General features: G+C 38.4%; 1 protein-coding gene across 4 annotated transcripts; it reads right to left on the bottom strand.

Moving 5' to 3' along the window:
• Positions 1-3,058: 3,058 nt before the first annotated feature.
• Positions 3,059-12,678, bottom strand: znf207b (zinc finger protein 207, b). Of its 4 annotated transcripts, none has more exons than XM_026263137.1 (12): positions 12,476-12,678; positions 11,925-12,051; positions 11,701-11,839; positions 11,417-11,605; positions 11,242-11,317; positions 11,087-11,157; positions 9,934-10,073; positions 8,366-8,458; positions 5,774-5,986; positions 5,413-5,578; positions 4,546-4,736; positions 3,059-4,331 (listed from the first exon to the last, which is right to left on the bottom strand). In XM_026263137.1, the coding sequence occupies exons 1-11, from the start codon at positions 12,514-12,516 to the stop codon at positions 4,576-4,578; spliced, it is 1,416 nt and encodes a 471-aa protein (XP_026118922.1). In that variant the 5' UTR covers positions 12,517-12,678; the 3' UTR covers positions 3,059-4,331; positions 4,546-4,575. The 4 variants fall into 4 exon arrangements, with proteins under 4 accessions (XP_026118922.1, XP_026118912.1, XP_026118904.1 ...); XM_026263127.1 differs by having other exon boundaries at positions 4,554-4,736; XM_026263119.1 differs by having other exon boundaries at positions 3,059-4,736.
• Between the last annotated feature and the right edge of the window lie 2,186 nt (positions 12,679-14,864).

Genomic DNA, 14,864 nt, shown 5'->3' with positions numbered 1-14,864 from the left:
CTTCTGACTTTGTTTCTGTTTCAGAAGTGGAAGTGACGTCTGTGTGTGGTGACTCTTGATGCACTGATTCCAGCTTCAGTCCAGTCCTTTTGAAGCTCTCCCAGGTGTTTGAATTTGGCTTTGCTTGACAGTATTCTCAAGCTTGCAATCATCCATGTTGCTTGTGCACCTTTTCCCAATTTCTTCCTTCCAGTCAACTTTGCATTTAATATGTTTTGATACAGCACTCTATAAACAGCCACCCATTTCGGTAATGACCTTCTGTGACTTACCCTCTTTGTGGAAGGTGTCAATGATTTAGATGGTCTTTTGGACCATTGGCAAGTCAACAGTCTTCCCCATTATTGCAAAGAACAAGAAATACCCAGAATTTATACTGTTGGGATGGTCATTTAAAGGGGTCATATGACACTTTTTTTTTAAAGATAATTTTTTTTGTTTTTGGTGTAACAATGTCAACATGCTTCAATGTTCAAAAAACTCATTTTTCAAATATTGTACATTATTGTAGACTATGCCCTACCTCTCTCAAACAAGTCATTTTCTACAAAGTCCCTCCTTCCGACAAGTGCAGTCTGCCTTGATTGGCCAACTGACCCAGTGCATTGTGATTGGCCGAATACCGCAAGCAAAATGTAACACCACTTTCCATAATCGCGAGTTTAATCTTTTCAAAATAAATGAAAAAGTTAATAATGTCCTTAGTTTTACCATCAGTTCAAGCCCACAATGGGAACAGAATTACCTCCTCTCCTAGGTTCACAAATGTCGTCCATAAAATGCGTTGCTGTTCTGTTGTAAGTCATCTTAAAGGTTCCTAAATTCATCTACTTTCGGCAGGCCAAATAAAGCGTTGCATAAATACACACAGCATCTCCCTGACATGGCTGCTTCAACACTAACTGCGGTTACTGAAACCACACCTTCTTTGTGCGAATATTTGGGCGACATTACACAAATATTTCCACAGAGAAAAAGGAAAAATTTAAATAGCATCAAATGACCCCCTTAACCCTCAAACCGTATTCACTTTATAGCCCTTAATCCTGTAATTGTGGACAAATGTGGGCACAGAGGACTCAGGTGTGATCCTATTTTTTATTTATTATAAATGTTATATCACTGTCTTCGATAAAGTTTTGTCTATCCATTTATGGTGCTTTTTTTTAAATTTTTTAATTTATTTACCTCAAAAAGTACCATATTTTCTATGTAAATTATGCTCTAATGTAGATCATTGTGTGTGTGTGTGTCTGTGTGTGTGAGTGAGTGTGAGTGGGGGTGTGTGTCTGTGAGTGTGTGTGTGAGAGAGAGAGAGAGAGAGAGAGAGGGTGATGAGCCAGGTGGATGATTGGATCATACCAAAAAACATGGTCAGACATTAGCCCAGCTGTGTCATAGGCTCATTGAATGCATTGTTTGTGTGTGTGTGTGTATGAGTGTGAGTTTTTGCCATGATGAGAACGTTGTACAGGATCAGCCCTTCATTTGTGTGTATGTTAGATATGCATTGTATTGGATCTATTAATTTATTTTTACAAAAAAACAAGAATGCTCTTAAATTACAGTTTTTCCCATTCATTTCTATGGGTGCCCATTTTTGACCCAAATACAAGATTAAGGAGTTTTTTTTTTTCACCCACTTAACATTGTAGAATTGAGTCAAAAACATTTGTGTGTGTTCAGGAGGCAAACTTAGGAAAAGTAACCAAGTCTTGTACCGCTCAGATCAAGGGAAGTATTTTTTAAAAATAAATCAAAATTATTTTGCCCAAATTTGTCCAGAATACAGTTTTAGGGTTAATGAAACTCAAATACTGGATGTTTGACTTACATGAGCTGTAAGCTCTAATCATCAAAATGAAAACCAAAAAAAAAAAAAAAAAAAAAAAACACTCGAAACATTTTACTTTACATGTATTTAATCTAGAATATATATATATATATATATATATATATATATATATATATATATATATATATATATATCTATATATACATATATACCAAAAGAAAACAAATGGTAAGTATGGTAGTATGGTAAGAAAAATGCACTCAATTTGGTTTAAGTGATTAAAACAAAGAAAAATATATATTTTGGCAAGGAAGACAAACTCCAGCATATCATGTAATGATAACATTATTATTAATAATAACAACAAAAAGCTCACAGAAAATAAAGCATTCACTGGCTACAATGTAATCAGTTATCATTATTTACTTTCCTTTGTTTTTGATCACAACAGCTATTCTCTTCACTTTTGGCCACAAACTGGAAAATGGACAGAACCAAGTTCTAACGAGTCTGCTGTTGATCATTTTTAAATTCATGAGTGTGGGAAATTGAAAATAAATACCATTCGGATTCCCTGTTGAGAAGATTTTAATGTTTCAAAATGTTTTCAACTTCACCTTTGTAAGGGGTGGTGTTTTGAAGTGCAAGAGGTAAGGGAAACCACAGAGAATGTTTTGAGTGTAAAATGTGGTTTCTTGTAAGTGTGTTCTCATGAATGTTTATAACAGGTCAATCGGATAGTTTTTTTTTCCTTTTTAAATATTTAACATACTTTTAGGGCTGCAGAAGCACTAGATTTTTATAGACATTTCTAGTGGTCTGGAAATCATCTGTGTTATTTTTAAAATCCCATCTCCAAACAGTGCCTATTGTATAAAAGCTTAAATCAAGACTGGAAATGGAAATGCATCTCAATCAGCACCTCAAGCTGCATTATAAAATAAAAGTGTGCGAAACTGTTATCAATTTGGGTATTCTAAATGATCCAGAAGTAGTAATAGCTTTGGTTAAACAGATTTTGATGACAAGATTAACACAGCTAATTTAACATTTTGTAATTTAACAAAACTAGAAATGGCATCACTAAATGAAAAAGATATTGTCCATGAAGGCTTGGGATTAGAAGCGAAATTGTGGTCTCATAAGAAAAAAAAAAGCTTAGCAGACATCTTGCTCTTTATAAGTTCTGGAATTTGTAGAAAACTCAAACTTAAACTAGTACTGTATATTGGATATTAATATCCAAGCAATGAAACAGTCAAATTAGAATACAGAGGTTTATTTCACATTTGTAACATCACAGTACAAACAAAAAAAACTTTTCTGCAATAAATCCTCACAGTACTTTTCAGCACTGAATTTATGCTCTGACTTAGCAATAAATATAGAACTTGTTTTTTTCCAAATAACACCAAATTGGGAAGGAAAGATGAAAACCTATGGTGGGAAATCAAGTAGCACATCTGTAATTTTGACAATCGTTAATACCAATGTTACATCACATGGTTATGGTGTGTTGAAATATGGTTAAAACTAAACTCTGTAAGACAGCAAACCCCTGATTTAAGGGCATTAAGTCTTGACAGATGTGTACACAGATGTTAAGTGGCGTGACTTTCTGGCAAACACTTAGCTGGTTAAATATCTTTAGAGTTCATTCTTCCTGCTTTTCCCCAAATGCTAAAACTGTTTCTGGTAAATTAATTCCATGAGAAAAAGAAAAGAACATGAAATACAAAAACATGCAATAAGATCAGATCCTTTACAATGTAACTCACAGTGGCTCTTACCTGCAGACCAGGAAATGCTTCCAAGCCATTGTACCAATTTAATACTGGTAACTGAGAAACATCAATCAAGCATATCACAGACAAATGTGTGGTGCATTTTAAATCCAACTTCTGGACAGATCATTCATGCAACTAGGTTATCAAGCAAAAATGTGTAATTTAACAGTTAAAAATATTAAGGAGTGATTACAGGTTTACTTTTTTTTTTCTTTTACTATAAATGACTTTTAATGGGGTTAACACTGAATACCTTTATGAACATTCCAGAACAAACTTGTTATTGCCAGAGCGAGTGTATCTGTAATGTCATTATGGCTTTATCAAAAAAACCAACCTGCCTGAAGACTCCACTGTTCAGGAAACACACTCACACAAAAACAAAATCAAGAAGAAAAAAAAAAATCTAATTAAGTATGTTTTATTACAATACATATAGCGAAGAAAGAAAAAAAAAAAAAACAGAGACACATTTACCCTTGTGCTATTTAAACCCTGAATAAATGGATGCACACAGTAAAAAAAAATAAAACAAAACAAACAACAACATGACAACAGTAATCTGAAGCCCTCACCAAGCTGATGTTGGGGACGTAAAGTCCAACAGCACAGTATGGTGCTGTGAGGGCTTCACTACTAAGATAAAAGCAGAAATCTTACTGGGAACTTGCCTTGAGTATGGAGATACTGTTAGGCCAGCGGCTTCAATATATTATGAACCTTTGTCTAATATACTGTACTTGTACAACCTGAATGAAAAACAATAGAAAGAAAAGCAATACATGTATCAACTGTAACATTGATACTGCGGTTATCTTCTTTGTCTTTATTTAAGGGCAGAATCCAAAACTCTTGTGTGATATTACATATCTCAAATGTCCAGTATGCAGTTTTTCTTCAGCAGTGGGTTTAGAGCTCATTGGTTTGGCTACATTAAAAGCACAAGATGAGAAAAGGTTTAACCTCCAAACCTAGTGGGACGACAGCGCTGTTTCAGTATCGGCTGCCTGGAGACATTACAGGTGGCCTTATGCCCATGGGAGGCCCAGGTGGGCCAGCTTGGTAAGGGGGCACCATTGGGGCACTCTGTCCATAAGGAGGCATGCCACCACCCATATAAGCAGGCATGCCCTGTGGAGGACCCCCATACTGACCTGAAAGCAAAAATACATATAGTGACTAAACACCTAACCAGTTAGGCCTACCATACTCGATGATTTAAAATTCCATTATTTTTAATGTCAACAAGTGATTATTGCATTGAGAGATGATCTATAAAACAGACCGTTCCGGTCCTTGATTATGACTGGAAAATTACTGTCAAATACTTGTAAACACCTCTGATTACATCTGCATAACAAAGCCCCTGCATTCCACAGAAGAGTACAACAATGTTCTAAAACCAATGTAAGCCACATCTTCTGTGTGCTTATTGCTTTAATTAAAAATGTCACAAAATTTTTGATTAGCTGAATGCTTCACTTTCCAACTGCGAACTGTTTATAGTTGATTTGTAAATGTCCTTCCCTTTAATGAGATCACCAACATAAGTGTGATGGTAAAAAAAATGGCATAAAGCAAATAAAGAGGTGCTTTTAAATGGTGGGTTTAAAATTTTATTTGAAATTCATTTATAAATATAGAAAGTCTGTTTTATGGAAAATCAAGCATTTTATTTTGTTGTGCATTACTGAGATCAATATATAAACTCTTGATAATTTTTTTTTTTCAAAATGCATATTTAAAATACCAATAATAAGTAAAAAAAAATTAAATTTAACCAATTTAACCCTTAAACTGAAATTATAATATCTACAGACATAATCTTACCATGTATGGGATGCCTCATTCCAGGCTGCTGAGGAGGTATAACCTGCTGGGCAGGTATCATTCCTCCCACTGCTCCACCAGGGGGAGCCGAGGCAGCAGCTGCTGCAGTCTGCCCAGGCCGAGGGATTAGCCTCTGGTACCTAGGCAGCTGAGCCCGTCTCTCTTCCTGAATCGGGGCCAAGACAATGACAATGAAATCAGACACGATGCAGTAACAAGAACATACTTTGGACAGCATGTATTCTCATAACATCAGATAACGCTTTCAATTGTGCTTCAGCAATATTTCATAATACCAGTTAATGCATTCACAATTACTTACTGTCAAATAAAGTAGTTAGAGCAAAACTCAAACACTCACCAGTGAGATATCCTCATCAGGGTGCATCAACTTACTGGTAGCACTCAAGGTGGTGAGGGTGGCTGGCTTACTTGTGACTGTGGCAGGGGGCTTGGCCACAGTGCTGGAGGAGGCAGCAACAGAGGGAGTGGAGGAAGGCTGGGTGTAGGCTGGGAATGTCACCTTAGGAGAATCAGAGGTGGTTGATGACGGTCCTGATACAGTCTGCTGCGCCTGAAATGAAAGCCACATTTTCAAAACATTTCACAATTAAGGCAAAGGTCCTCCCCAGTCACATAACAATCTATGTAACCTCTAAAGTCCAAACAGTGTTGCCAGATGTACGATAATTATAGTATTTGAACGATGTACAATGCAAGATCAATACTGAAAAACATCCCATAACATACAATAATTTCAGAAATGTTTGACACTTCAAATGATGGTGGTTGCATTCATAAGGCTTCTTATACTTATTGATTGTGCACACCTCAGGGTGTGTTAAGAATGTGGGAGGGTGCCCTGCTTTTAAGTCAATGAGCACTAGAGCTGCACTATTAATCAAAATTAAATTGCAAAGGTGATAAATCGCGATTAGGCAGAAGCTGTTTTCGTGCATAGCTTTCAGTGAAGAACGGTTCTGTGATCAGAAGAAAATCTCCATCCGAAGGCCAGAGGGCACACTCGCCCTGAAACTTTAAATACACGTCACAGAAAAAACCCAGGAAATGCCTATAGCAGTTGCTGAATAAAAAAAAAGATTTAACTGCTTTCATTAATTCAAAGTGACTAGTAAACATTCTACTACACCAATTTTTATCAAAAGTATATAATAATGCAATGGTAATCAACATAGACTTTATGACTGCTTAGAAAACTATTAAATATTTTGCGTGCCTTAGTTTGTGTTAGAAGCAACATCATCTCACAGAAGGATTTATTTGAAAGTCAACTGACGCAATGAATTGAGTTACTACACAGAGCCGTAGTTCATTGACAAGCTATGCAAACAGCTTTCATTATCACAGAACTATTTATTTGATTTCATAATCACGTGATTAAATCACGTGCAATTACAAATGTGATTTTGCGTAGCTTGTTAGTAAATGCTGCTCCATCAGAATTCTACTAAACCAGTTTTACTTACAATATATGCAGATACTAGGGCTGTCATAGTTGATCCGTTACTCATTAACTGTATGCACAGCTTAACTATCATAGAGAGAAAGTTTATCAGTTGCATGTGTTTTTAAGTCCTGTCAGATTGACAGGGCAGAGAGAGAGAGAATGAGAGAGGGGGCACGAGAGAAAGCGCGAGAGAGCAAGCCCCAGCCGCACGCTCAACGTCTTCAAACAACACGAGAGCTGTCTTGCTCTCTCTCACTCACGCATATTAATCAATTGACATGATGGTGTCGATGTTTAAATCATTAAAAATGAGAATTAACCCTTTAACTGCCCCACCAAGAAAAAAGCATTTTTTGTTTGCATTTCTTATCTCCTTATGTCATTAGTTACCACACTCAATGTATTTTTTTTCCAACACGTCCCATAATTTTTAAAACATTAGCTTAGCTTTTCTACGTTTACCATAAAGTGACAAATCAATCATTTGGTTGAGCACGTTTTTGAAAAATTATTGAAAACATACTAAAGTTTTTTCATGGCACCAAGTAAAATAATTTTGTAAAGTTAGGGCTCTTACAGTGTAATTTGTCAAAAAAATATGCTTACCTTGCAAAATTTCACCAAAAACAGTTTACATGGCAGGAGTGATTTCTTTCTCTCTGACATCCATCAAAGAAGAAGTGTTGTGACAAATGCTGTTGATTTTTTTTTGGCTTAACATACCTCTACCAGATGGTAGAGATGGCTCAATCAGCTTGAATTAAGTTAGGTACTCCTCTCAATAAAATATAGTGACTCAAAATGTGCTCAACCATTTGGTCGAGCGGCAGTTAAAGGGTTAAGAGTGCTCACCCAATTTTTGTTTGTAATAAAAAATTTGATTTCATATCAAATCGCAATATATATCGCAATGTAATTTTTTCCCAATATCGTGCAGATACACATTTGTTTAATCGTGCAGCCCTAATGAATACTATGTTGCAGTCCATGAGGGCATCAAATTGGTACAGCAAAAGGACCCCCACCCTCAACATCTGGCAACACACAGGCTTCCAATGACTGTGACTCAGAGGTGGAGTTTGGATCTTTCCACTAAGGTACGCATACTTATTTATCTATTGTGGTAACCTGCAGGTTGTTTTAGAAAGATGTTGGTAGAAAAATAACTATTATAATAACTGTGTTCTTCCAAAATACGGTAATTTTGAGCTTCTGGTTATGATGCCAAAGAGGGTAATATAGGTAGTATAAAAACTCTGCCACTATTTTTTTTTTAATAAGACAATTATAAGTAGTGTATATTTAACATACCCCATGCAGAAAGCATATGCATGCATGCATGAAGAAATAAACAAAAACACCAAACTAAATATCTGACTAAATATATCAACATAGCTTTAGATGCATCTGCATATCTACTAAATGACAGAGACAAGCATGTCTGCATGTGCTAATGTAAAGAGAAGCACACAAACTAGTGCGTACTTGGGCAGAGCTAGGGAACTTAGGCTTAGAGGAGGCAGACTGTGTTTCTGCACTTGCAGGGGCTGCGCTGAGGGTCGCAACACCAGTCCCCATCTGAAGCACAGAGAGAAAGGATAACAGTAAGAGTTTCCTTAAACTCCCTGAGAAAACTGAACCTTGAATTTATTCAGTTAGTCCATTTAGTGGCGAGATCTGTTTTTACAGAAAGAGAAGATACAGACCCTGTACCATACATTCTCACAAAAACTGCACCTTTGGGTGTAGAACAGCTTGTCAGTAAGGGCAGCACCCTCAAATTGAACACAATTTTAGTGGAAGATAATGTATAACTTATCTCTGTAAGGGTACTTCTCCAACTGCAAATTGTTATAACCTTAAAGGTCCCATACTGTACACTTTTCTGGAGTATTATTTTAGGTTTTCATGTCCTTAAGAATATATATTTGTGGTCTAATTACCAAAAATCTCATTTTTACAGCATCTTTCTTAGGAGGTCTGCTAAGAACAGGTAGATTTTAGCCTGTTTAATTAATATTAATGAGCCTCTTTTCTGATTGGCCTGTTTTCTGAGTGACGCACGGCCAGGCCAACCACACGTTACTAGGGTCAGCCAATGTCACAGCGCTAGCTGAAGGCAGCAAAACAAAGGGGAAACAGGAGGTGGCCCACTCAAACCAGCACAGATTCGACCACGTAAGGAGCTTAAAATATCATCTTGTTGGGTTCCAGAATCAACGTAATACAGCCTAAAATTAGAAATATGATCGCATATCTGCTGCCACTGCCAGACAAACAAACCGATGACAGCTATGGTTAAACACGATAAAACGAATGGACTGGACAGAAACGTTTGTCAAAAATGCTCGTGTTTGCAACACACACTTATTGAAAAGTTTCAATAAAATATTGTCTTTTGTTTTTATGGACGAGACTACAGATTTACAGCCGTATGTTTCTAGCATCTCATGATGTTGTATATGAAAAAATGTCTTTGCGTGTAAAACAACAAACTGATGATATAGAGATCTGGTTTCGTGGTTAAAGTTTTTGACATGTTTCAGTGCTGTTGTTGCTCAAATGCTCAGCAACGGCATGGACGTTATGTTGTCTGGGGGTTTGACAAAAGGAGAGTTGGACAGTGGGCAGTGCTGCCTGTGGTGGTGATTGAAGGAGGTGACTCTGTAGTTCTGACGTGACCTTTTTACGGCAGTCACAACGGTTCGTGTCTACTTTAAGTAGGCTGTGTGCATTTTACTGTGGACTGACTGTTTTGAAATTTATATGGTAGTTAAATAGCTCTTAGACCCGTTATTGTGAAAAAAGCTAGGAAATTTCAACTTCAACAATATGGGACCTTTAAACATACAAATTCTTATTTTACTGTGACACTAGCTATTGTCCTTTACTAGCACTGTATAAAAAGACAAAAAAAACTTGTCTAATATAATGACTACTAACTTTAGATTGTTTCTGTAAATCCAATATCTCTTTTCATGATCCTTTATTTATTCACAAACAGTGGCTACACATACTCAACCAGCAAATAAGTCTGGTTCTATATTCAGTACCTGCACAGCGCTGGGAAAGAGAGGTTTGGATGCAGCGGACTGTGTGGCGGGTACAGCTGGTCTGCTGGTCATTCCAGGAGCAGTGACAGCTGCAGGCGCCATTGGAGGCATGCCAGGCCTAGCAACAAGAGGTGGCATTCCTAAAAACAAGAAAATGAGAAACAAGAAAATATTTTTCTTCTTCTCAAGCTAATGTAAAAAATGGCTTTAATCAATAACAATATCACTATTCTTACACAAACAACTACTCATGCACCAAAATTTTGACAAACAAAAATGTCCACTTGAAACATAAAACATCTGGCTAATTGGGTTCTTTGAACACACCTGTTGTGTATGATTAGTATCGCTGGATTGAGTTATCTGAGATAATTGCGCGTTCATGTGTTGGATTAAAAGGCGATATGTATATGTATACGTGACAGCATTAATGAAAGTTTCTTAAGGGTCAATATCACGTTATCTGCATCTCCTGCGCTCCATCAAGTCACTCTTATAATAGCAGTCATCACTCAAAATAATGCACGACTCTATTATCTGACTCTAATACAATTATGAAGTAATAATTTTATGACAAATAAATATTTCAGTGAATAAAGCTGGCCGGGTCTATAGTAGGCTGTTATTTCTAATAGTAAATCCCCTTTGTTTACCAAAAAGTTACGCTCGCTTAATTTTCAATAATTAAAAGATAAATTAAATTAATGTTTTATATGTTTAATGTGCATCTCAGAAAATGCTTTATTTAAAACCCCAACTGAATGGCACTTAAATGCACTTAATTACAGACAGAGAAACATATTTTTGATGTATGCATTGCATTCTATGCATTTAAAAAAAATAAAAATATTAGTTTTTCTAAAAAAGGAAACTTAGTTGTTCATTTTAAGAGACCCAGGAGTCTTATTTTCTCTTGCATAATTAATATTGCACTTTAATTAAGCAAAAACACATTTTATCTGATTACTCAATTAAATTTTTGGTAGAATACTCGATTACTAAAATGTTCAATAGCTACAGGCCTAGTTTAAATACCCTATTAACAACATAAAAACTTTAAGTTTGGTTTGGACGATCAACATAATGACTGTTAATTATTAATATGAACCGGGCTTTAAGCAATGGGTCACCAATAATTATTAGCAACACTGACCTGGTGGCATGCCTGGCATCATCGGAGGCATTGCTGGACCTGGAGGCATCATTCCTCTCATAGGCATCATTCTATGCAAAACAGGACCAAATATAAGTCACTGAACCATATAATATATCAGATTATAACTTCAGTGACTGAAAATTAAGACCTACCCAGGTGGCATTCCTGGCATTACTGGCGGCATCCCAGGAATCATTGGTGGGATGCCAGTCAACATAGGTGGCATGCCTTTAGTAAGAGATATAAAAAATTAAGTATTAATGGGGCACATTTTTGTTTGAGATGTATTTAAACTACTTAGGCTGTTAAAGCTAATGGCATACACACCTCCATAACCAGTGGGTGGCATGCCGTGGGCCTGAGGACCAGGATGCATACCCCCCTGGGTCATTGGGGGCATGTAAGCAGCCTGAGGCTGAGCAGCAGGCTGCTGAAATGATGAAGGTCCAGCTTCATCATCATCATCGTCGTCGTCCTCGTCAGAATCATCCTGGTTCTGCTTCTTTTTCTGACTCTCTGCTCAGATAACAAAAGTTTATATTTCTGTCACAAATTATTCTATGAATATTTTCTACACAAATTAGTTTAGCATAAGCACTACAAGACCATACCTTGTGACTTTTGCTCAATTACTCTTCTCCGATCTTGCACGTCTTTTTCTGGAATACCCTCCATGCCATAGATTTCCAGTTCTATGTCTGTTCTTCCCGGTATAGCATTAGGAACTGAGTCTATTGTTTCTTTGTGCACCTTTAAAATACAGATTAAATAGCTCAACAACCTATAGCAAACGTCAAAGCAAATGTACCAGTAAACACATCACCACTGTCCGTACCTGCATGCAGTGTATGGCTAATCCAGGTCCGGTGTACAGCTTCTTGTGACATATATGACATTTGAAATGTTTGGCTTTTTGGTGCTGAATGAGAATCTTTTCATCATCGAAATCTCTGTTGCAATACCTTAAAGTCTGATTAAGGATCACACTGAGGGAGAGGAAAGAACGTGATGAAGAGAACGAAATATGTATAGAGCTTGAGATCGAACTGCATTGTGTAAAGAACAAGTAAATGAGCTGATAATGAGATTATAGAAGGTTATAGAAGATTACAACCCAGAAAGCGCATATGATGCACGATATGCGGTCAACTGCGACAATGAGACACAGCTATTGTGTCAAAAACACGCCCTTAATCCTAATAAAGAAGATTCACTGAATATCATTAAGAAAAGAAATTGCACCAATATGGAATATACAGGCTTCTGTTTTTCTTCTGATATGTAATAAATATGACTGCGGTGTCAAACTGACAGCATGAGCTCAAATTCACGATCACGCTCCTGTAATGGCACTGAACAGGCCGCATTGTTAAATGAAAAGGATACCAGCACCAGGGCTTCAATTGCTTCTTCTTCTTTCGTCCCATTTTAATAATAACTCGTTATTGTCTTCTAAACCAACAGGGAAAGAGGAATTCAAACAGTCAGCAAACGCAGTTTTTTTATTTTACTTCGGGACACACACAAGAAAAATGGCGCGACTCCTCGGCTAATGTCTCTCCACCCAAAATGCAGCGGGATATGACGCAAACACGCAACATCGTCGGTGCGCTCGCGCGCTCTTGATGACGTTGAGACATAACCCCTCCCATTTGGAAACTTGCACAACCCACCCAGAGCCGTTAAATACTTTTATAATATTTTAAAGATGTATTCTATAAAATAGGAAGCTGAGCTACGGCTAAAATGTTATATCATTACCTGCTCCCGCCCATATTCGCAGCGGCGTCAGAAAAGATTTAACAAGTTGAAAGTCTAGACTGCCCCTTAAGCCTATTTCCCTTTCATAGGTCACTTCGATGTTGCGGTGACGTCACCTGCTATGGGAACACCTTCGGTGTGACGAATGTCTGAAGCCCTATACCCCCCTTCCTCAAATCTTACCCTGGAGGTCCAATGCACTGCAGAGTTTAGCTCCAACCCTGGTCAAAGTCACCTGCCTGTGATTTTCTAATGATCCCAAAGACATTGATTGGCATTGATTAGCATGCTCAGGTGTGTTTGATTAGGGTTAGATCTAAACTCTGCTGGAAAGTGGATCTCGAGGTCCAGATTTGAGGAACCCTGCCCTATACCATCCCGCCAATCCTATTGGGCAAATAGCGCTTGGCACCGCCCTACGCATGCGTACGCATCGTATACCTGGGTGCCACGCGCCATTTCGCTCAGATTTCATTCCTTCAGGGAAGCGAATCACCTGCCCTAAAAATCATCTCGCATTCTCCAACGGTTTCTACGAGCAGTGTTTAACTCCTCTTTCGCGGACGCGATGAGTCAACGAAAGGTAAGAGCCGTATAATGGGTTTATCACAGGGAGGCACCAGGCGGCAAGGAAGTCGACCGGAAGTTGAAGTCGGCTGTGGGCTGCCATCTTGTAGCAGAACTTCACTTGCGTTAGCATTCCCATTGACTCCCATTCATTTTGGCGTCACTTTGACAGCGAATAAGTTTACATCTGAGGCATTTAAAGACTCCGTTTGTCCATTATTTATTTATAAAGATACATGACAATGTATAAAGGGCTCCATTACCTTCTATATTACATTATGGCCCCGTATAAACAGTTTTGGTAAAAAATAGGCTAACGATTGCGTCATAACCACGTGACTCTCTGTCGCATTACCGTACAGACAGGAGGAGAAGCTCGCAGGCAATTAACTTAATATGGCGTACTGGCGTTACATTTTAAAATACTATACAAAATAATTAATCAGAATACTTACTCCTGCTCACTCACGCCAAAGAACTCCCCGCTCAAGCTTGCCGTCTCTGCAAGATTAACGATGGCAGTTTGCACGCACAGCCACTTAGAAGATTTGCATCTGTCAGACAGGTTGCTGACGTCGTCAAGCTTCGTTTGAGTCTGCGCGTCAGAAATGGAAGTGCTAAAAAACGCTAAAAATGGGCTTCACTTGTCTCAATTGAGTTCCAATGGGGTCGCTGTGTCCATTTCTTTTACTGTCTATGGGAGGCACTCATGAGAGATTCGTTAGCAGCCTCTCTACATGTTCTCTCTGTGATAGCCTAGAGCTATGGTAAAAAAACGTTCGCTTCTGCGGTCGCCGAGGCCCTGCACGAGGTGTTGGTTAGGGGCGATATGTGTGGCTTGACTATGAATACAGTGATGCACTGGAGCTTTCCACTTGCTCGCTCTTCCCCACTCGAGGGTGTTAATCAAAGCAGATTTGCTTTTTCTACTATGTTTGTCTAACCGCGGCTTCGAACTCAGAGTAGGCTCTGGCCGGCATACGCGGTTCTCTCCCTCCGAGCGGACAGGAGAAATGCGCCTCCCCTTCATCAGTGTGCAATTTTTGTGGCTATCCGCGTGGTGGATAACTATCCCTCCACTAGAGAGTGCTGTTGGACTGCTAATGCACATCCAACCCTCTCACTGCAGTCCCCACGCTCTAACATTGACTGTCTGGCAGCAAAGGCACCTCGAGCATCATTGGATTGAGCTATCATTTGAGCGCCCCCTCAGACACTCTGCACAATTCAGTCTTCAGAGTTTGTAGGGACGGCACAAGAGGCTGGCAAATATGGCCAGTTTATGATGGCTCACACAGCTGCCACGTTCGCGCAAGCGGAGTGGCCCGATTTTTATCTTGTTGGATTAAATCCTGCCATGAATACGCTTCAGGATTATACACGACGAAACGCAGCGAGTTTTACGCATGCGCTTTCCTTGATGTTTGCCATGGACTGTGCCCTCCAC

This window comes from Carassius auratus, chromosome 6 (genome assembly GCF_003368295.1).
Source record: "Carassius auratus strain Wakin chromosome 6, ASM336829v1, whole genome shotgun sequence".
Lineage (NCBI taxonomy): Eukaryota > Metazoa > Chordata > Actinopteri > Cypriniformes > Cyprinidae > Carassius > Carassius auratus.
This window is presented reverse-complemented; position numbering and strand designations above follow the sequence as displayed.

Coding starts and splice junctions, on each gene's coding strand:
- znf207b (XM_026263119.1), bottom strand. CDS start 12,516: ATGGGACGAAAGAAGAAGAAGCAATTGAAGCCCTGGTGCTG. Junction 11,606..11,700: donor AATTGAGCAAAAGTCACAAG/GTATGGTCTTGT, acceptor TTATCTGAGCAG/AGAGTCAGAAAAAGAAGCAG. Junction 11,318..11,416: donor GCCACCCACTGGTTATGGAG/GTGTGTATGCCA, acceptor CTCTTACTAAAG/GCATGCCACCTATGTTGACT.